Below are 22853 nucleotides of genomic sequence, written 5' to 3' on the forward strand. Positions count from 1 at the left end.
AGTACATCTGAAACAAATGATTATCACAATATATTTGAGAGAAAAAGCATGTTATTTTTCCTCATCCAATCATCTGGCACCATCTAGCCGCTAGATGGTGCCAGATATTATTGAAGCGAATGCTGACCTTGACTACCCAGGCCAAAGTGAACCCCTGTCACGAAGAATAAAAATAAAAATAGCGATAGCTATTGGGACAATATACCCATTCATGACGCTAGATTCTAGCGTCATGAATGGGTATATTGTCTAGACCAGTGGTGTCAAACATACGGCCCGCGGGCCGGATCCGGCCCGCAAAGGAGTTTAATCCGGCCCGCGAGATGATTATGTAAAGCAGGGGTGTCAAACATACGGCCCGCGGGCCGGAATCGGCCCGCAAGTAGGTTCAATCAGGCCCGCAGGATAATGTAAAAGTGAAAAAAATGCATTAAAGACACAGAATTAATATTTTTAATCAGGTGCAATTCATTGAGTATCCGCAAGGGGACACTGTTTTGATCAGAGAAGACAACAGCAGCAGCCTCAGTCTGTCACTGAGACAGACCCATGACAGCAGACGCTATCAATAGCACTCTCAAATTTACACATTTAATAGCACTCTCCTTAGTTTGTAAGGTGTAGGCAGGGATTACATTTAGATTTTATATGCACGTGTAAATGCTTTAAAACTTGCTTTCTTTATGAATCTTGTTTAATCTTAAAGTGCATTACTATATTTTTCAATACCAATTACTTGTTAAAGTTTGTACAATCAGTGGGATCAGTTGCAATGCATATATGTGAATGATAAAAGTAAATTGCACATTTGTCGAGGGAAATGTAAGGTGCTTCATGAAATGTTTTGTAAAAGATATGTTCATTAAATTTCAACATTTTCCGAATGTTCTTGTGCTTCTTTATACCAAAACAAAGGAAAGACATATTGTTTTGGTTATTTATAGCAAAGCATTGTATCATTTTAATGGTCCGACCCACTTGACATCTACCGAGGCCGTATGTGGCCCACCATGTGAAATGAGTTTGACACCCCTGGTCTAGACCCCGAATATAAGACGACCCCCACTTTTTCAGTCTTATTTCAATGCAAAAAACACCGCCTTATATTCGGGCCAATACGGTATGTGCGAATGAGCAGAAATTAAATGTGAAATAAAGTGGCGCCATGACACGAGACAAAGACACATGGACGGACAATAGTCCAGGTGCATCTCAGTCCATCGTTCAAAGTTTATTTATGTCACGAGTTCAATTCAAACAGTGAAACCAACATGACACACTGAGCACATGGGAAAATACTTTTCAGAAGGTGAACTCCTACCCAATCATAAAAATGATTTGATTGGTTCTTATGTTGTAATCTAATTTATTAAGAGATTTTGGTCACTGCAAGCTATAACAATCAACATTATTATTAAAAATAAACTCTGCGTGTATATGAGATCCACTTGTTCCTTTTGTATGCTAGTGTAATTTATTGGGTTGCACCTGTGTGCAAACATTAACTACCAGTTAGGTTAAACATACCCAAGGAGCTGCTGTCAGCCACAACACACGTCCAGTTGCTCACATGCAGACTAAGTCTCGCTCTTGATGTCACACATCAGGCTATGGCCTTCCAGCAGGTGTGTTAAACTCATTTTTGTCGCTGGCCACTTTGGAGTTACGTCTTCCCTTGGAGGGCCGTTAGGACAGTGAAAGCGAATGAATGTGTAACAATCTTCTCATACTATTACTTGTAAACGACAAATTGATGGATTATTACTTTTGAAATCACTCAAGTCAACTATTTGTTTGTTCAATTATTGTTCAAGTAAGAGTACCAAATTATAACAAAATTATAGCAAAATTTATTACACGTGACAATTTGACATTTTGGTAAAGAAGTTGACACACATGATTTGCTTTTGACGGCCATATAAAATGCCACGGTGGGACAAATCTGGCCCCTTGGCCCTGGGTTTGATACCGGTGCTTTTCAGGGACCCAACCAACACAAAAACACAACGGAATGTATATGTACGAGAGCATGCACAACAGATTTAAATTCATATGACTTGCGATAACCTTTGAGATGCGCAATCAACCGCTTCTTGTAATTAACCCGATTGCAATCAGAATTTCTTTTGAGTTGCTGACGATGGTGATGACAGTAAAGATTGGGAAAGGGCCCTGAAGAATTCTGTCGATTTGAAACTCTATTCCTGGAGAAACAGCGGTGGTCGGGCCCGGCGGATACGCACAATCGCACGGGCACATCTAACAATTTTCACGTGGACTGGAAGGAGGCTACCCTGGAATTCCAAGCGTATCGCCGCCCACCGGGAGGGCCGCAGCACAACATTGACACACGGTCTCATATAAATAAACCAAACAGGAGAGGCAATCAGTCACTGCGCCCACATCTGTAATAATGCAAGGCCCGAGTAGAGTGGACAATATGCCGCATATTCCGACTTGACACACAATCAAATGGGTCAGTTTTAATGCGACAGTCCGAACCATCAATGGTACACACAGTACAGTACATATTGTAATAACATTTTAGACAAGAAGTTTGTCTGCTTTGCTTGTTTTTTTTTTTAAATTAAATAGGCCCTCAACTCACGTTTTTGAGGGCTGATTGACAGGCAGACACTCATTGATAGATAAAAGTAAAGGAGCAGCAGGAAAAGATCAGGTTACGTAACCCTTTCATGCACACTGAAACCTGATAACATAATAAGCTGTCCACTGTAGTAACCGCTGTCCCTGAAAGGGTTCATTTACAACTCCTCAAGTCTTGTGTGGTGTGATTGCAGCTGGAATTAATGACAATTGTATCGCCGGTTTGCTCTGTGATGCGTCAACGTTTTGCTTTCTGTTTGCTAGTCAGGAAGTCATACCAGGATGTGACTTTGAAGGTGAGAATGGACATTGAAAATATTTTAAATGACTTGAAAAATTCCTCACCTTCCTGAGAAGATAGAAGCGTCGCTATGCTTTGTTAAAGTGTCGGAAAGCATTTACAAACACACATAAGTGTTCATCTGTGCGACCAGAATTGAAAACACCTATTAAGCCTGTTCTCCCTGAATACAAAAATGTTTAAAAATCGGAGATGTCATCACTGTTCAATTACTTGCTGTTGTTCGCGATTCGTGGCAGGGCTTGGTCCCGGCGGGTTAACTATTTCTTGTACACAAGGAGAACAGTAGCTGCGTTGTATTTAGTTAGCATTAGCGTAAGCATTAACGATACTGTTCAGAATTATGTGACGTGTGGTTAAAACTTTTAAAGGAGACAAACACCAAGTCCCCAAAGTGTGTTTGCAGTGTAAAAATGCTATTTGTGTTCATTAGATTCTGGTACCCGATAATCAAAATTCTTAATCACATGTTTTCAATTCCTCAGCCAAACATTTCCAGAGTGATGTTTTGAAAGAGACGGGTCAATGGTCTGGCCATCTCGTTGTTCAGGACATGTGCATAACGTATCCAACAAAGATGCGGGACATCAATGACCTGATGTCACCATTGATGAAACGATGCAAACAGAGCAAGAATTTGAGGATTGTCTTGATGTGCTTCAATATTCACACTGAATCAATTAACTGATTTTTAAATCAGTACAAAAGAAAAAAAAGAACGCATTTTAGAGGGTGGGCTACTTGACTCACTCAATTGCAAGAAATGTGTGAGGACACTTCCTAATGCAAATACTCAATGGGCTGTATTAGAAAACGGGCCACATGTGGCCATCACTGTAATATGGGCACGCTAAGGTTGATGTCACCACTGCTCAGGATATCTATTGCAGGAGGTGTACAAGAGCTCCACACACCCCGGCCGTTTTCAGATGAAAAGGTTGGGGGGAGCAAGCGAGAGGGTCACACTAAGTCAAGAAAACAAGCCCCTTTCCTGAGCTAAACACAGCCACTGCACACCAGTGAAACTCAAGACTGCTCTAATAACTCAGCAAACGCCTCAAAAATCCCAGTGATGTGGTGGTTGGGCTTCAAGAAAGGCAATTGTCCACGCCATCATCCTTATCGTGATGGCAGCGACATTCGCCGAGAAATCCTCAAAGATCAAGTGTGTAATTGGTAGAATGACATTTTGTGGAAAGGTTTTTCCCTCCGCCAACAGGTCACTTCTGTGAGATGCATCGTCACTGATCCTGCTGAAACTCACATAAACATGTTGACTGATGACTGATGATAACCGGCGACTCTCAGTCAACCAGACATCTCGTAAAAGCCATGTCATTTAAATTTATTTTTTTATTTGTTATTTTTTATACCTTTTAAAATGGATTCCTGATGTTATGTTATGATGAAGCGGCACGGTTTCGACTGGTTAGCACGTCGGCCTCACAGTGCAGAGGTGCAGGGTTCGATTGTGGCTCCGGCCTTACTGTGTGGTGTTTGCATGTTTTCCCCGTGCCCATGTGGGTTTTCCACGGGTACTCCGGTTTCCTCCCACATTCCAAAAACATGCATGGCAGCTTAATGGAACACTCCAAATTAGCCTGAGGTGTGAGTGTGAGCGCGAATGGTTGTTCGTCTGTGTGTGCCCTGCGATTGACAGGCAACTGGTTCAGGGTGTCCCCTGCCTACTGCCCGAAGACAGCTGGAAGAGGCTCCAGCACCCCCCGCGACCCTTGTGAGGATAATAATCGGATTGGAAAATGGATGGATGGCAGGATGTTATGATAAAGCATTGTACATTAATTTACTTTATAACAAGTAATTTCAGCTCGTTTTTTAATGGCTGCAGAAAATCAATTTTCAAGCTGCGTAATTAAGATTTGCTCTCCACAGAATCAGGATTGTGCTTCGCAGAAACAACACTTTTTCTCCGCAGATTCCTGGGGGAACTAACTCATAAAGGTTATCTTATCGTTTATCATTTCAAAATATTTATTCCATGAATATACCGGAACTTTTAACCCTCGAGGCCCCCGTCCTTCCATCTGATGTATGTCGTGACATACTAATTCATTTCCTGTCCTTGTAGCTGTGTACCCTTATTTTGATAATTTTGTCTCCAGACACTTGTGAATTTATTTTGCTGTTCTAAATTGCTTGCTTTCTGCTATAACACGGTTCCAGTGTACCAATCACTTCTTTCGGTGTTTCATAAGTCTGTCATGATAGCTTAGCAATTAGCATGGCTTCTCTGTCTTCCTCCCCATCCTCAATTAGTGATAACGATACTTACTACTCAGAAGTGTGGCTTAGTCGCCATAATGGGGGCGATGTGATGACGTTGAGCATGCAGGGTTTTTTTTTTTGTACAGTAATGTTCATTTCATTACATCCATTTCAGAACTGTGCACTGGCGTGACACAGTATCATTTTTAAAACATACTGAACAATGGGCATTAAGGGTGCAAGAAATTAGCGGTCAGTGAGTTCTGAAACAAATTATGGACAATTCGTAACATTTGGCACCTCCGCAATTGGCCGATCAATCGCTCAGGTCATATTTCTTTCGTTTATTTTAATTTATTTGCTTATTTAGTTTGTGGACACATTGAAAGGCATTTTGACACATGTGCAGCTTGAATTTTGTTAATGTGTTACAAATTAATAAATAAATAAATAAGGAAGGAATCAGACGTTTTTAAATTTTAAATACTGGCCGATTGAATTAGTCGGCCAAGTAATCAGTCAGGCCCTACTGGTGACACTCAGTTTTTTCTTTTTTTTTGGACGCAGTCAAAGGTAGTTTTACACATGCTCAGTTTGGGGGTTGGGGGTGGGTCAATCAAATGTGCCAACAACATCATCTCGTGTCGAAGTAAGAATCACACTTGGCCATGTTTAGCGTTCACTGTCCACAGAGTAAAAGGCCCTTACAGCCTTACACGCTGTGGCTTGAATTCCACATCTTCACAGTCCGGCACAGCAAATTATATGTTTTTTGGGGTAGATTTTAGTCCAGCGGTTTCAGTCAAAACTTATAAGAGAAGATACAGATGCCGTCACTGCCGAGCCGCTTCATGTTTCCTGCGGTAAAATAACCAAGAGGGCCCTGCTCGCAGCTCCAGAAGCTTTCCTGACATGGTGTGTTCCCCATCACCTAATCTCACAGTTGACAAGTATGTGATGTGCTCTAAATGGAGGCAACATATCCTGACGCGCTTCTTTGCGGGGATCAGAAGGGAGTCGATACGTCAAGTGAATTGGCATTGATGGGTACGATGAAAGTCCGATTTGGAAAAAAAAAAAAAAAAAAGCTCCATGTGGAGCTGGCGAGGTTGTGTTCTGCTGAAGGGGCGCTGTGATAAGAGCGACTCATGATCAAGGTCACGAGAAAAATGGAAATGTCCACTGAATCTTTGATTACTGTGGGCCACCTGGTCTCTTTGCATGCTAGGGGAAAAAAATACTGATCGAAAGTTAGAAAAATAATAATCTCACTTCTCCTGGCAAATATTTCAATAAATCGATTAGATTATGTTTGCCTTATTTTTTTTTTTAAAAATCATTTTTTAAAATTTCCATCCCTTTGTTCAACAAGTCTGAAAATAGGCAAAAAATTGAAAGAAAATGTCTTTTTTTTTTTTTTCACGCAAAGATAATCACCCCGTTTTCATGGGGGACTCCAGAAATGTGATATTTACTGAAATTGCAAGGATTTGGGATATTTTAAGATATGGGTTCATAAACAATAAATAAATTATCAAAAGAGTTGTGGATTAATTTGATAATCAATCAGTTGTTGATGAATGATTAATCGTCACACTCGTACTTCTATGACGTTGAATTTTTCACTTTATTCTGACTAAATTGGCTTCCAACTATGGATTTTTTTTCACATCTTACTAATTATTTTTCTTGGTTAATTGGGTTGCCCTGAGTAATATTACAATTTTCCAAATTATAATAACATTGTAACTACTACTTTATTCTCGGAACCATAAGACTGTGTTCTTCTAAAAGGACAATTTTACACTGGAACGATTGTGGGAGCATTTTCCCATGTTTTGCAAAGTACAACTTTATTCCCATGCAGTATCATAACTATTTTCATCAAATATATTTTTCCCTTGACATAAGATTTTATTCTCAAAAATGAGAATAAAATCTTACAAAAAGAATGAAATCATTCAAATTATATTGTTGTGAATTCACTTTTGTTCCCATTCCAAGTTAAGGAATGTTTTCGCCCGCCAGCAACATTTCAACTTATTACGGATTTTTCGCCACATATTGAAATTGTACCCTTCTAAAAAAAAATTGTTTTGTTTGTTTCTCATAAAACTACCATTAAATAAACGACTTTGAAATTGTGTTTTTTCTGATGAAATAACTTCACACTAATATATATATATATTAGGACTCTATTTTGATTTATTTTATTCCTTTTTTATGTAATTGGCACACTAATACAACTATGATATTTTCTGCATCATATTATGACTCTATTCTTAAGTTTTTTTTTTTTTTTTTTGCAATGAATGTTCCTCCTCTTGGTCTTGCACTTTTATTCCCGTAAAATATGTTTGCCAGCATATTATAATTTTATGATTTCAAAAATCAATAATATATTCTTTGACTTGAACATCTTTATATTCTTGCCGTAAAACGACCGTCCTACTTTACGGTCAACACATGTCATGTATTAAACGTATCACCAGTCTGAACGTATTAAAAAGAAACCTTGCCAACGTTGTTTTAGCCACCTCGGCACATCTGCCAGAGCGCATTTTATCTATTGTCCCGCCGTAATGTCTTGACGTATTCATGTTCATCACTGGACAGGTCAAGCAACGTGCCGATTAGAATAATGCTTGAAGCTCTGCGTCCCATCGCAATCACGTCCAAATAATATGGCGCGAGCGGCGACAAAGTTCAACGTCATCACAACTCCTCGCTTCCAACACGAGAGCTACGCGTTGTCCCCGTCATACGGTCCTAATTCAACAACCGCCCAGATCTTTGACTTTTTCGTCAACGTGTTAGCCTTCTTTGCTCTTTTAGTCAGCAAAGTTTGAGATGCGGACAAAAGAATTCAGGGTGGAGAACAACATCCATTTAGAATCGGTGACATGGTGACATGTCAAAGCATCATTGAGAAAAGAACCATTAGGAGAGGCTCGAACTATTTGGGAAGCAGCGTGTCGAAATTGAGAAAGCTTTGTGTACTTTCTACAAACACAGACGCAGACTTTCCACTCTTTGCTTTGGCATCCTATGCGTCCACGTCTCTCTTTTTCTTATTTTTGTCGGTCACGGCTCAGGAAAAGGAAAATCTCAGGGAAGAAGCCTGAGCAAACAGCCCGAGCTAAACGCAGGTACACATCAGTGACGTTGGCTTTAATTGTGTCGGCTGCGACGTCGACACCGATGGAGCACATGGCCGGGAAGCGGCGGTGATCTTCAAAAGCCGGGCAAATTGCCTGCTGAATGCATAACAGCCTCGGCCAAGACACACAGAAGACACGTACTCAGCGCAGTAGCGGCGCAGCGGTGGCGGCAGGCTTTCTGCCATTTCAACAACGTGAGGGCCAGTTCTGAGCCTTCACGTTGGCCTCGAGCACATCTTTGCATCTCTACCGGGGTGCAGCAACCACACAAGCATTTAGAAAAGTTTGGAATCAACTATGATGGATCCCAAAAATCCCAATACACGAGGTCCCAGAGTGACAAACATATGTAAAAATGAATAAACGCTGACTCATGTCTATAAATGTCAAAAATGTTCATAAAATACCTTGCTTTTATCATGTGCGCCACATCATACTCAACAGTAGTGCAGTTCCCCTTTCTGCCGCGACCCATGCTGAGTGGCGTCGCTAGATACGCGCATCTGCAACACTCGTCTACGACGAGAACAAAAGGAAGACGAATCCATCAGCTCGCCGGCCACCATGAAGCACCGCAGCACAGAAGAAGAAGAAGGAAGACCACTCAGGCCACCGAATCCAAAAATCATTCCGATGCAAACTCTGCCGATCACTGGGGCTGGATCGATTATTCGGCAGAAATGTAGACCAGGCTGGCCCACGAATAATGAAGACCCGCGTATCCTTGACTCCCACTGAAAGGCATTGGGAAAAAAAAAATCCTCATGCGTTCGCCGATATATTTTTTTTAATCGGACGATTGATTGGGGCGGCCCTGTAGTCCAGTGGTTAGTGTGTCAACCTCACAACGCAGAGGTGCAGGGTTCAATTCCGGGTTTTCTCCGGGTACTCCAGTTTCCTCCCACATTCCAAAAACATGATTGAAAACTCCCGAGTTGTGAGTGTGAGCGCGGATGGTTGTTCATCTCTGTGTGGCCTGCGATTGACTGGCAACCGGTTCAGGGTGTCCCCGCGCCTACTGCCCGAAGACAGCCGCGATAGGCTCCGGCAACCCCGCGACCCTTGTGAGGATAAAGCGGATCGGAAAATGGATGGATGGATGGACCTGAGCGATTGATCAGTGCCTAATATTACGAATTGTCCATATTTTGTGACAGAACGATTAATTAGTAATCAGCATTTTTTTTTTCCTGCTTAAAACTGCCATCGGCATCGGCCTCAAAAAATCCGAATCAGTCGGGCCCTACCTGTCATCAACAATAACTTCTCCCTGCTCCTCCTCTGTCTCCACATGGACTTTGCTCCAAAGGTAAGTTACAAAACAAAACTGCATACTGTGGCGCTTGTTGACATACTGTAATTCCTCCATGGAATTAAAAATTTGAGGAGTGTGTTTGGGACGGCGTGGTTTGTGGAAGGCAGACTTCCAGTTGACTTCCTGTTTTTGGCAAGTGACACCTTTTCGTCTTCTTTTCTTCGCCATCACACTACAACATACATCTATTTCTTTTTGTGACCTCAAATGGCAATTACTGTATATTCAATTCAATTCAATTCAATTTAGATTAAGTATTCAGGGTCCATTTTAAAAAGACAGACTCAAAGAAAAATTCAACAGTTGCACACTGAAAAGACATGCATACCAGTGCAGTGTTTCCGCATGTTTGAATGGCATGGGAATGCACTAAATAAATCCAATGTCTGTGAATGACATCAAGATTTCATTTTAAGACTTTGCCTTCTGGCCTACAAATAAACCTGTCCATTGCAAAGTGTTCACTGGCGCATAGATAAACATCTCAGTCGCACCTGCAGTCAATGCATGCTGGCTCTTTTGTAAAGATGCCCAGCGGCAGGCTGTCCACAGAGGTGGACAAGAAGATTTCAACAGAGTCAACTCCACATCACCAGCGCATGAACCAAACTTGCACATCTGTGGATTAGCCTGAGCATACAACATTCTATAATACCATCATCATCTGCCTGGCTGGCAGTGGTGATGTGTCCAAGATATTCCACTTTATCAATGACACATTCAGCACTGCATTTGACGGAGAGTTCATGTGCTTTTCCTCCTTATTCCTACAGATGATATGCACGCTCTCAATCGCAGAGTCGTACTTGATGCCATCGTGCTCAGCATATAGCCGGCACATATGTGAAAAAGCTGCTGTCGGCGTCGGTAGTGCTGGAACTGTGTGATGCACGACAAAATTTCCAGCCGGGCAACCAGTTTTACATCATCTCAGCCTTGTGGAGAGTCCATATACAGGTTGAATACAATTGGGGACAGAATTCCACCCCAGCCTGATACTAAAGGGGGCAGACACTTAAACTGCATAGTTTATCAAGCGTACAATGTATTTGGGAACACTTTCGGTCTCAGTTGCATAAGAAGCTTTCTGTCCAATGCTAAGAAAAACATAAAAAGGAATGAATTTTGTCTCTTGTATTTTGGAATGATCTCTTTTCGTGCATCAATTCACATCTGTGCCCATCATTGCCTTCAAGCCAAAATGTTTATCAGTAGATTTGATCAATTGTGACATCGGTGCTGGCCAGGGCGATAGGTCTATAATTGTAAAAATTGGTTAACCTTTCCAGTTTTACCCTTGATGACAGAGAGCAATAACACAGTCAGGTCAGAATCAATGACGGAGGAAAGCTGTGACAAAGATGGAAAGTAAAGGTGCAAACCTTGCGCTCGCAAACTTCAAATGTTCAGCGGTAACAACAATTAACAACAATTCAGCTAACTAACAACCTCTCGGAAATAATTGCGTTCTTATTTCGGGGACGCCCAGTGATACAGCGGTGCTTAAGAAGACATTTGTTAAAACAAAAATAATAAATACATGAGAAAAAGGACCTTGAAAAAAAAAATCGCAACATTGAGGGGGGAAAAAAAAACCCTGTGGTCTGAACTTGCTAGAATATTGTTGTCTTTATTTTTGGTGTTTCGTTTTCAATAATATTTGCTTTTATTTTAGCATAAACTAACCAAGAACACCAACATATTTAAGGATAAGATTAATACAGATTAATTAATTGCATGTAAAAAAAAAAAAACACATGGGAAGAAGACTTTGAAAAAAATAATCATACGCTATTAAAATTTTCCAATTCGCTCAAGGCCGACTGCCGGTATACCATGCAACCCAATTTGCGTGTCTGACTGTGTTGTACGAATGGCAACAGGTGGATACACAAATTCATTCTGCCTTCCACAGTCTATAAATGAAAGAACATATAATTTTTATACAGGTCCCATCTTGCAAAGATTGATGAACAACGATAGAAGATGATATTTAGGGATCAATTAAGTTGTTTAAATTGAATGACTCTCTGTAGCAAACCTGAGGATCTCTTTGTCTCACGGTACACAAACGTGCAACCATACATTCCCGGTTTACCGTTGCGTTTCAAGTTTTGCAGTCATTTTAAACTGCACTAATGTTTAGATTGTAGAGCGGCGCGAGAGGTTTACAATATGAGAAACAACCAGATGATGTGACTAAATTTATCTTTTGCTCCTCATGAAGGCTATCCCTAATTAAGTGTCCAGCGAGTATTTTGCACTCTTGCTGTCCCTCACCCTGATGTTTTCCATCTGTCAGGGATGTGCATCAAGTGAAAGCAGCCCTGGCAGGCGACATCAACATCACATTATTCTACCAAGCAGATTGCTTGTCAGAGTATAGGGGGGTGGGGGGGGGGGTTGTTCTTACCAGGCAGAAAGTGCAGAGCAGAGAGATGAGAAGCAAATCCAGATTGTGGAGCAGCGCAGTGGAGCCCATCACTGAGCTGCTGCAGTCACTTCTTCCACGGAGTCCTCGCCGGGTTCTTCCAAAAGATGCTGATGATGCTTGGATTTCAATTATTTAATCTACGCTTCAAAGTGGAGTGTGTGCTGGGTTTGTTTTTTTCACTCCATCTGCCGACTGATGCTGTTTATGCTCTGTAATCCAGCCGGTCTTTTAATTTCCTATCATCTGAACGCTTATAGGCTCAGCAGTGCTCACTTTATTCACCCCCACCCCATCCACACACTTTTTTTTTTTTTGCATGTGTGTCTTTCAAACCCCCCTTCCCTCTCTTTCTCGTGAAATTACATCCACATGTCAGCACTATTTATGTCGCTCTGCCTTCTGCGGTGGGAAGTTCAAATGAGTCTTTGTAGGGGGAAGAGAAAAACCGACGCTGTATTTTTAGGTCGTTTTTAGAAAAAAATTCCCCCTCAGACTTGGAGCCATGACGCTTTATTCCAGCCACGTCTTCCAAAAGAAACGTAGAGTCAAATTAACAATAGTGCCAGGTTGTTGGAGGGAGGGGGGGCTGTTGGAGGTGGTGTCACTCAAGGTGGTCACCATCGGCGGTGCCGGCTTGGTTCCCCATTGCTAAAAACAACAACACTTTTCTCAATAATTACCACTTTAACTCTTCAATTTGCGAGGCGTCATCGCGTCCTCCACGTGTGGCAGAATGTATAACAATCCTCTCGAAAGAGAAGTCTCAATTTACATCCGCCTAAAAACAGAGAACAGAAAGAAAAAGGGAGAACGAACCCCCCAAAAAAAGAAAAACAACGCCGTGGTGTGCGCCTAAGAAACGCGCACGAATAAAAGTAAGTTTCTGGCTCCAGACGTGTCAGACAAGCTTGCTCGCTTGCAAGGCTCGCTCGGCACTCGCGAGTGACGATACTTTGTGGGCATGGAAAAGGGGAGGACGAGGAGGGAAGCGGGGAGGAAGGCAGAGGAGGCAGGTAGCAGCCGCTCATTGGCTTCCGCTGTTGAACGCCGGAGTTAAAACCACGACTCACGAGGTGACATATTTTCTCAGCCCCTCAAACAAACTGTACATTCAACACTTTGGCCCAGCCCTGGCCAACCGCCTCGCCCCCTTCAGCCTCTCAAAGGGTGCATCTTGTAACTCTGAATTACAGAGACAGAATGCAGAGCCCCTATTTCGAGCAATATCTTGATTAGGAATTGGAATTTTAACATCAAGACGTCGTGACTTATTTGCTGAGGAAAAACAGAAAAAAAGAAAATAAAATCAAATATTGGCAACGTAGGTCAAAACTGATATAACAGCTGTCATGTTAACCTGCCAACATATAATAAATTGGCTCTGAGGAACGTTTGCAGTAGACTACAGGGAATGCCATGAAAGATTGATCTATTCTACAGTATGATTAGTATTAGGGAAAACATATGACATCACAGTACAGAAGGCTCAGGTAAAGACCAATTATGACTCGAACCCAGAAAACAGCTGAGCGACTTTGCATTTATACAGCAAATGGCAAAATGGCTGCCCTCTGAGATGGACAAAAACGTCTGGATTTTACTCCTTAACTCATATTCCACATATGTTATATTAACTAGACTTCCGTGTTTAGACTTGTGGAGGCATATAGAACATTCTTGTCAAGAAATATTTGACTTGACTTGCCCTTTACCGAAAATGAGCTGTACAGAGTCGTGTTTTGCCAATTTGGTACAATGTAGTGAGACAAAAATTGAAAGCAGCTATAGTTTGACACTGAGAATTAAAAAGGAACTAACTTTTTTTTTTTTCTAGGCCAATAATTTTACACGGCAAGCCCAACCTGCATTAAATCCTTTTCAAATGTTGGTTTCAGACTTGGAGCATTCAGCAGGCCCATTCAATATTTCTGTTAGAATTTTGTCGTGAATCAGTTGTGATTTTCAATTAATCATATGAAGCAGTTGAGGCAAACCGGAGTGCAATACTTGGCTGCATCCAGCATAGGCGCTGTTTAGCCAGTCCCCTCCATTGTGGTTGAAAGAAATATGGTGTCAGCCCATGGGAAGTTGGGCTACATCCACAGACAGTCGCCATCGCTCTTAAAAAGAGAAAAAAGAGAATCATGCAATGATATAGTAATTCCAGATTCAGGTGCAACTTATTCAAATATTTAGGTTTGCAATTGCTACATCTATTTGTTTCACCAGCTAACCAACTTGATTCAGCAGGTTCGAACAAGTCAAAAATGAAAAATAAACTCATTTCAAATACCAATCTTGTGAGCAATGCAAAAGAAAACACAATTTGCCTCCACAAAGTGCGCAGTATTACTGTATAATAATAATGATCCAAATGGAGAAATATGGATGCACCCTGTAAAATTGATTTTTGTGATTAAATAGTGATATGTTTATGTATTATGTAATGCATGGCTGAACTGGAATGAAAAATAAAATTTGCCTGTGGCATTTTTGGCTTGGACCAGTTCCCTCATAATTAGCGAAGCACAACTGACTGACTAATGCTTGGAGAAGTTCCATCTCATTTAATTGGGTTTTATCAATTCAGCTCTGCTTACTACATAAGGTTACATATTTATTTGTTGATGCTAATCAGAAAAGGCACATAGTCATGCATAAAAGCAACCAAAAAGAAAGGGCTGGAGTTGGCTTCAAGCATGATTATGGCAAAATGCATAATAACAGCATCATGTGTAGAAAAATGTTAGATTTTGTCTTTAGGCTTATTATAAATTTACTGTTACTTATTATTTCAGAATCATGTCAAATAACCATTGTTGAAAGCAAATAAGTGAATTAAATCGATGCGCGGAGCACGCAAAGCTCATCATGGCGAAATCATAACGGCCTCTGGTGGAGTCCATGCGTGGGATTGACATACGCAAACTACATTTAAGGAACACTCTCTCTACCACAAGACACTTGGCTGATTATCAGCCGATTTTTTTTGCATCCTTAATTAGCAGTTGAACATGATTTGGGGATGGCGTATTGCTGTTTTGATATTGGTGACAACAGTTTGCGACAGTGATACAAACTGGCCCTAACCACGAGTCAAGAGATGAGTTAAGACAGCCGCCATTATTAAAAATAAATATAATAATAGGAAAAAAAAAGGAATCTAAGGCATTGATGTCCATGTATTTTTGGTATGCAAAGGTTTATTTTGAAGTTCGCCTTCTCTCTGGCATGGTTCTGTTTGTGACCACCAGATGGCACTGTAAGGGCTCCGCCTGCAGCTGCACACCTGTTGGTCGTTGTGTCATTAGTTGTTTAAAAGGACTCCCGGCACGACCACTCAGTGTCGGGTCATTGTTTCTGTCACTGTTAGTTTTTTGCTTCAGCCATGGTTTTTGTTTGTTAATTTGGAGTCTTTCTGTTTCTATGACTTTGTTTGTTTGTTTGGATTTATTTTCCTCAGTATTTTGTTAATACAACTTGTCAACTTCCCCCTGCTCCTCCTTCATGCCTGCTTTTTGGGGTCCTCCACCACCACGCATCGTGACACTCTCAGCGTGTTACCGTCATGCATCGTCCTCTCGACCGCTCCCAACCACTGGCGTCTTTGCTGTTTTCCCATCGAGAATGGCTTTACTATTCTGAATGGAGCCCCTCGAGTGGCCAGTGGCCCCCTATGCAGCTTAGTCTGCTCATAGGCTGGTGTTGACCTCGACAACCTTTCCACTTTCTCAAGAGAAAATTCACTGCCCAAAATGTCTGTACTTGGACTGCCCTGTGTCAAGTTTTCAAATCTTGTTGCACTTCACTCATGTGGATTGTGGTAAATGTGAAGAGAAAGTTGAGTCGTTGCTTGGAATTGAAGCGGATTTACATGGGACAGGCGATGTGAGCCGATCTCTTTTTCACCAATGGACCCGACAGCTTCTTGTTTGCTTTCAAATTTAGCTTGTATAGTGCTTAACATTGCATGAGTGTCTGTGTCTTATGTGTTGTGTTGTATTATTTTGTTATTTTATGTTAACTGTTCTGTTGATAGTGGTGCGGGTACATGCAGCGGCTCCTCTCTCCGTGGTTGCACTGTGGTTGAGAGGAAAGAAATTTCATCTGTGCTGTATGTTGCACAAGGCGGCCCGGTAGTCCAGTGGTTAGCGCGTCGACTTCACAGTGCAGAGGTACCAGGTTCAATTCCAGCTCTGGTCGCCCTGTGTGGAGTTTGCATGTTCTCCCTGGGCCTGCGTGGGTTTTAAGATAAGACAACCTTTGTTTGTCCCACACTACGGATATTTTAAATTTGTTTTCTCCGGGTACTCCGGTTTCTTCCCACGTTCCAATAACATGCATGGCAGCCTGATTTAACACTCTAAATTGTCCCTAGGTGTGAGTGTGGGTGTGGATGGTTGTTCGTCTCTGTGTGCCCTGCGATTGGCTGGCAACCGATTCAGGGTGTCCCCCGCCTACTGCCCGAAGACAGCTGGGATAGGCTCCTGCCCCCGCCGCGACCCTAGTGAGGATCAAGCGGTTCGGAAAATGAATGAATGAATGTTGCACATCGAGCATATTTGACAATAAAGTTGACTTGACTTGATAATACTTTGCACTTACTGTGAAGCCTGCAAGCTAAAACTTTGCAGGAGATAAATATAAGTACTCAAACACAGACTGCAAATACCCTTCGAAACCAGAAGCAGTTGGACAATAGTGAAGTCACATATTGCTGGCATGAACCTTCAAAGCTCCACTTTGAACTAATCCACCCATTAGTAACCAAAAGCAAACTGGATTTGATCACATTCAAAACATTGCTAGTCGGCCCATTTCTCTCTCTTTCACGGAACAACAGAGGGTTCTGTGCTAATGCACACTTTTATATCTGCCATAATAATTACTTCAAGTCATCTTTCTGATCTTCCCTAAATCATGCAGAATTCATCAGCTTGTCTGCTAACAAAGCCCGGAAAGGCAAGAGTACATTACACCAATTTTACAGGTTGTGCATTAGCACTCTGTGTGTTTCAGGATTGATTTCTAAAGATCTAAGGCATTCATCTATAAAACCCTTTTTGGTCCTGGCTTATATGCTTTTAGCATATCAACACTGGGGGACCCTAAGGTGCTTCAGGACCAGCCTTTCAGTAGATTAAAACAAACAAACAACAAAATAACACAGCGAGGTCAAGTCTATGAACCTTGCCTGAAGAGCGGCCTCCCTAAGGAGCTCAGGGCCGTAGAAGCCTTTGAAAGGAGGTTCAAGTCCCACCTTTTCATTTTAGCTTTTAAATGATTACGACTAATATTGATATTTTCATTTATATATATTTTTTCATTTATATTTTTCACACAATATACATGACACAAGTGAAAACCCATTTTGCTGTATTTATTCTTTTATTGACTTTAGTCCCACCCTGCCTTCTTATCCATGAGTTTTTCCATACTTTGCTTTTCCTTTTCATTTCTTTTTTTAACCACGTGTTCCAATGTGTCGTCACTGGGTGGACGTCGGCAGAGGCAGCTGTGATCGGCTCTGACCACGGAGGGCGCAGCTGTGGATAAGGTCCAGTTTTTGGCGAGCAGGGGACTCTTGACCTCAGTCTTTTGCTTGTGGTCCAGACTCCTCTTAATGCCCGAGGCATAACATTATCCATGTTATTTATTTGAATCATCTTTCTGTAACTGCTTTCATACAGCAATGATAAATTAAGATAAGATATCCTTTATTTGTCCCACAATGGGGAAATTTACAGTCCACAGCAGCAAAATAATGGGTAGAAAGAAGAAAGAAGAAAAGAAAACAAACACCGTTCAATGAAGTGCAATATAAATACAGATATGGATAAGGTTGCAGTGCTATTTACAATTGTCTTCCACATCATTTTATTTTTTATTCAGCAGCCTGACAGCAGTCGGTAGGAACGAGCGGCGGTATCTCTCCTTCTTGCAGCGCGGGTGTAACAGTCTCTGGCTGAAGGAGCTACCTAGCGCTGTCAGGGTGGGCTGGAGGGGGTGGGAGGGACTGTCCATCATAGCTTGTAGCTTAGTTAGCATCCTCCTGTTGCCCACCTCCTCCAGAGTGTCTAGGGAGCAGCCCAGGACAGAACTGGCCTTCCCGACCAGTCGCTCCAACCTCTTTCTGTCCCGGGCCGAGATGCTGCCTGACCAGCAGACAATGCCATAATGGATGGCCGAGGCCACCACCGAGTTATAGAAAGTCTAACTACATGTGAATTGTGTTTTTGTTTCTGTAGTTCAGTTGAACTAGTATAAATGTGTTGTCTACAGATCTGTTGGCTCTGCAGGAACTGCTGCAGGTTCAGGAGAGGGGTGGTGACTTGAGGTGGGGCAGAACCAGGCGCTCAAAGAACTTGATGACTATTTCATGCAACACAAAAGATTTATATAAATCAAGTGCTGCTGACAATATTTATCTGTTTCCTGTCATGATGAATCATTGATCAATTTTAGTGAGAAATCATGATCAGGTTCTTCACAGAGATGATCACCATTAAGTATTCACAATGACGTATAATTCAAGACGATTTAACCCTTTCCTGCACCCTGTAACCTGATAACTGATAAGCTGTCCACTGTAGTAACTGCTGTCCCTGAAAGGGTTAAGCACAATTGTTTCCTAAATGTGTATCAAACTGGGAGCCATTGGCTTTTGGGAGTACCATAGCGCCCAGTTTCACAAAGGCCGCTGCCCTTCTGAATTAGGACAATAGATATGGTAAAAGGAAGACCCTTTTTTCCCTCTTTTGTCAAAAGTCTGTTACTCTTCTCTTTAATGATAGATAGCTAGGTAGCTAGATAGATGATTTCAACGATCAATGCATGAATCTTCATGAACGTATTCCGGCACAGCTAGCAAGTGTTGATTTAGATTAGCATCATTTAACCTCATATTGTTAAGGTCCGGTACAAACCGGTAAGAAGTGGATCCCACAAACATAGACAAGGATAAAGATAATAAGAAAAAGTTTCATTATAGAAAAGCGCAATACTGACAAAGTACAACAAAGGTCGCTGGTAACTAAGAGCCAGGATAAAACGTGTAGAATAAAGCGCTTCCAAACGGCCTGGAGAATAACCAACGCCAAATCGCTTGTCATAAAAACACAAGGTAATTCAATTAAGAGAAACCAAAATGAGCAAGATAAACAAAGTAACATAAACATTACTTGCATCAGGAAAGTCATTATGTGAACAGGAGGATGAGCAAGAATGTCTAGATATCAAACACTTGGTACGAGAGTCGTGAGCAAGGATGAATAATCCGACAAATGGTTCTCGAAGAAAAACAAAGTCCTTCTATAGTCCATTCATTGTCAGGCATGACAGGTGCGACTCTGGAGGGACCGCCCTCCACTCCAGCAGGAAACTAAAACCGAAAACAGAACAAGATCAAAACCATGACACGAATAGGTTTCATTGGATTTTCATAGGTCTGTGTTTTTTCGGGTGGCTGTTCCCGGGATGCATAAAACAACATGATCGACATCGACGATCCCTCAACCGCTTGGCAAAACCAACCACGTGAGGAGAGCATGCAGCAACGTGCTCTCAGTCAATAAATCAAAGCAGTTACTGGGAGAATGTTATTGCCCATTTAGCTCATTTGCTACAGCAGGGAAGCATGTCATCAGTGCCGGCTGCTTAAATGTTGCATTAGGATGTCACATCAACTGACCATGCTGTATGTAACATGAAGACAGATGACCCTTTAATGGAGGTGCCTTTTTGCAGAATGACTACTAAAGTGCAGCGGCAACATACGGGTGGTAAATTACCATGCTACGAGATAATGAATAATGTCTCAAGCCTTGTTCGCAGTGTGTGTCATCCTGGACCGAAAACCTATTTTCAACTAGCCTGTACTCGCAAATGTGAAATCCCATAATGTGATAACTACAACATTTCACACCCGTTTTATGCGCTTTGGGGTGCTCTTGAGTCCAGGGGTGGCCCCAGCTCACCCAAGACCCTCATGGGGATATGATATCGAAAATGGATAGATGGCTGTAACACATTGAGCTCATCATTACAAAGTAGCAAAGCATGGCCAACTAGTTTTTATTCCAAGAGGAATTAAAATAGTGACAAAGGGCAAATCAGTCATTCATTGTCAGCTGCCATTTGAACGACATTCACCAATGAGAGATGCAAAACGATTGATGTGTCTGATGAGCAATCTGTCCACAGTCTACCATTTTCTTGCCGCTACTCTCATCAATGCCTCCTTGTGGCGGCAACGTCTTTGAAAATCACAGCCCAACCTCCACATTCCCATTATGGAAAGGTTATTCCTGGGGTGAGGAGACGGGGGAACAGTATGATAGCTGTCATAAACACAAAGCCAGCGCGGTGACACGAGACCTTCCATTCTCTTGTTGATTTTCCACAGAGAAGATTGTCCACCCCCCCGACCGACCCCCTGCAGCATCTCCACGGGTAACTCAGAATGTAGCAGATTATCGCGGTGTATCAAAGGCATATAAAAAAACAAAATCTATAGCGATTTATTCAAGGGTGAACTTGGCCCCTGGCTTTCATGTTCATGCCAATCTTGAAAAATAGAACTGCAGATTATAGTGGTGTGCACACTGCATGTCCAATGCATACGTGAATCATTGGGTACTAGACAGAGATTGAGGAATTAGAATACTACGACTGTATTACCAAAGTGGCTGAATCTGATACCCGACATTAATACCGACTCAAGCTTGGCCAGGTAGGAGTGACATTGTCTGATAAGATTCACCTTCTGTTTGAGGTGTGGTAAGAGTCTGTTTGTCCCGATAAGAGGGTCCAATGTATGGGTCGGCTCAACAATCTTAAATATTAAACATGTTCAATATTTACACTCAAAACTCTCCCTGTGTGTGTGTGTGTGTGTGTGTGTGTGTGTGTGTGTGTGTGTGTGTGTGTGTGTGTGTGTGTGTGTGTGTGTGTGTGTGTGTGTGTGTGAGAGAGAGAGAAAAGCAGTGTGTCATCAGAGCACACGACACACAAGTGACGATGAAGTCAAAGGTGTTGGCTGAGACATCAGTCCAAAGGTTTTTATGCTGAAGGAATATGGACGCTTGTGCACAGATGGGAAAAGTGTGTGAGAGTGCTGGAAGACTACTTTGAAAAAAAAAAAAAAAAAAAGTAAGCTTCTCTATCTGTCCTAACAATGAAATATTCACCTTATTTATTGAATGACCCTCGTAGAAATGAATCAAGACGCACTTACCTTTGTCACTGACAACAGTTGCACACCTTTTAACAAAACAGTCGTGTACAAATGTATCAAACGGGACTAAATTCACTAGTTATTATTGACAAAACCTCCAAACTCAATCATAATACAATGCCGATGGCTCGCAGAAAGAGGAAAGCGGCCGCGTTTTATGACACATCTCAGATAGTGAAGCGCTGAAACCCATTTATAGATTTGTTCTGGAGCATTTTTTGACACGTGAAATGAGTTCATATTGTGTAAAAAGAGCAGACGAACAGGGACAGAGTACAAGTAGGCCTTTCGCTCCTGCAAAATCCATCATTCTCTGCCATCTGTCAGTGAGCAGTTTAATTGAGCGCTGTGGTCGCAGGCAACTCTCGCCTGGCACTACTGAGTCATCACTTCCGGTCTGTAGCTGATAATGATTTCATAGAATATGGCACCCCACTTATGTTGATTCATTATTTTGTTAAATTATTTTTTCGTGAATGCAATATTACCGTATTTGCAGGACTATAAGTTGCAGTTTTTTTTCATAGTTTGGCCGTGGGTGTGATTTATACTCTGGAGCGATTTATGTGTGAAATTATTCAGACATTCATTTCACGTTATTTTGACATCAAACCGCCAGATGGCGCTCTAGACCTGCGATGAGAAGTCAGTGATGAGTCTGACGTAACAGACGTCGACGAGGAAGCGCCGAATCTTCTTCCTCCGGATTTGGCAGAGTTGTTTAAAACTGACACGACAATGTAGATTTCATTGGGTTCAGTGATTTGGAGTGACCACGATGGTTTGGTAAACTTGTTCTCATGTTCTTTATGCTATACAGTGAAACTCCTCTACAACGAAATCATGTCCGACCAGTCGCTCCAGCCTCTTTCTGTCCCGGGCCGAGATGCTGCGTGACCAGCAGACAATACCATAATGGATGGCCGAGGCCACCACCGAGTTATAGAAAGTCTTAAGGAGTGACCCCTGAACCCCAAAAGACCTCAGTTTCCTGAGTAGGAAGAGTCGGCTCTGGATGTTCATCGGTGCTGGTGTGGACTGTTTCCTGCAGAATTCCACAACCAACTGCTGAGTTTTCCTATGGTTGATCTGGAGGTGATCCTGTTGGCACCAGTCCACAAAGTCCTTCGTCAGACCCTTGTACTCCCGATCGTCCCCTCTGTAATAAAGCCAACAATCTCAGAGTCATCGGAGAACTTCTGAAGGTGGCAGTTTGGAGTGGCATGTCTGAAGTCCGAGTTGTAGAGGATGAACAGGAATGGAGCCAGAACAGTCCCCTGCGGCGCTCCCGTACTGCAGAGAAGCCTGTCCGACTCACAGCTCTGCACCCTTACGAACTGCGGCCGGTTTGTGAGGTAGTCTATAATCCATGCTGTGAGATGGTGGTCCACTCCGGCGTTCTGCAGTTTGTCCCTCAGTAGGTTGGGTTGGATGGTGTTGAAGGCACTGGAGAAATCAAAGAACATGATTCTCACAGTGCTCCCAGCCTTCTCCAGGTGAGACAGCACTGAGTGGAGGAGGTAGATAATGGCGTCTTCCACTCCGATGCCAGACTGATAGGCAAACTGCAGCGG

At 42.2% G+C, this 22853-nt stretch overlaps 1 protein-coding gene across 1 annotated transcript in view; it reads right to left on the reverse strand.

Moving 5' to 3' along the window:
- pth1r (parathyroid hormone 1 receptor) overlaps positions 1–14288 on the reverse strand; it is a 72243-nt gene extending 57955 nt beyond the window's left edge. The window contains exon 1 of the mRNA XM_019879229.1: positions 12024–14288. Within this exon, the coding sequence (XP_019734788.1) occupies positions 12024–12092 (69 nt within the window). The 5' untranslated portion in view covers positions 12093–14288. The remainder of the gene's footprint in view (positions 1–12023) is intronic.
- Between the last annotated feature and the right edge of the window lie 8565 nt (positions 14289–22853).

This window comes from Hippocampus comes, unplaced genomic scaffold (assembly GCF_001891065.2).
Source record: "Hippocampus comes isolate QL1 unplaced genomic scaffold, H_comes_QL1_v1.1 scaffold85, whole genome shotgun sequence".
Taxonomy (NCBI): domain Eukaryota; kingdom Metazoa; phylum Chordata; class Actinopteri; order Syngnathiformes; family Syngnathidae; genus Hippocampus; species Hippocampus comes.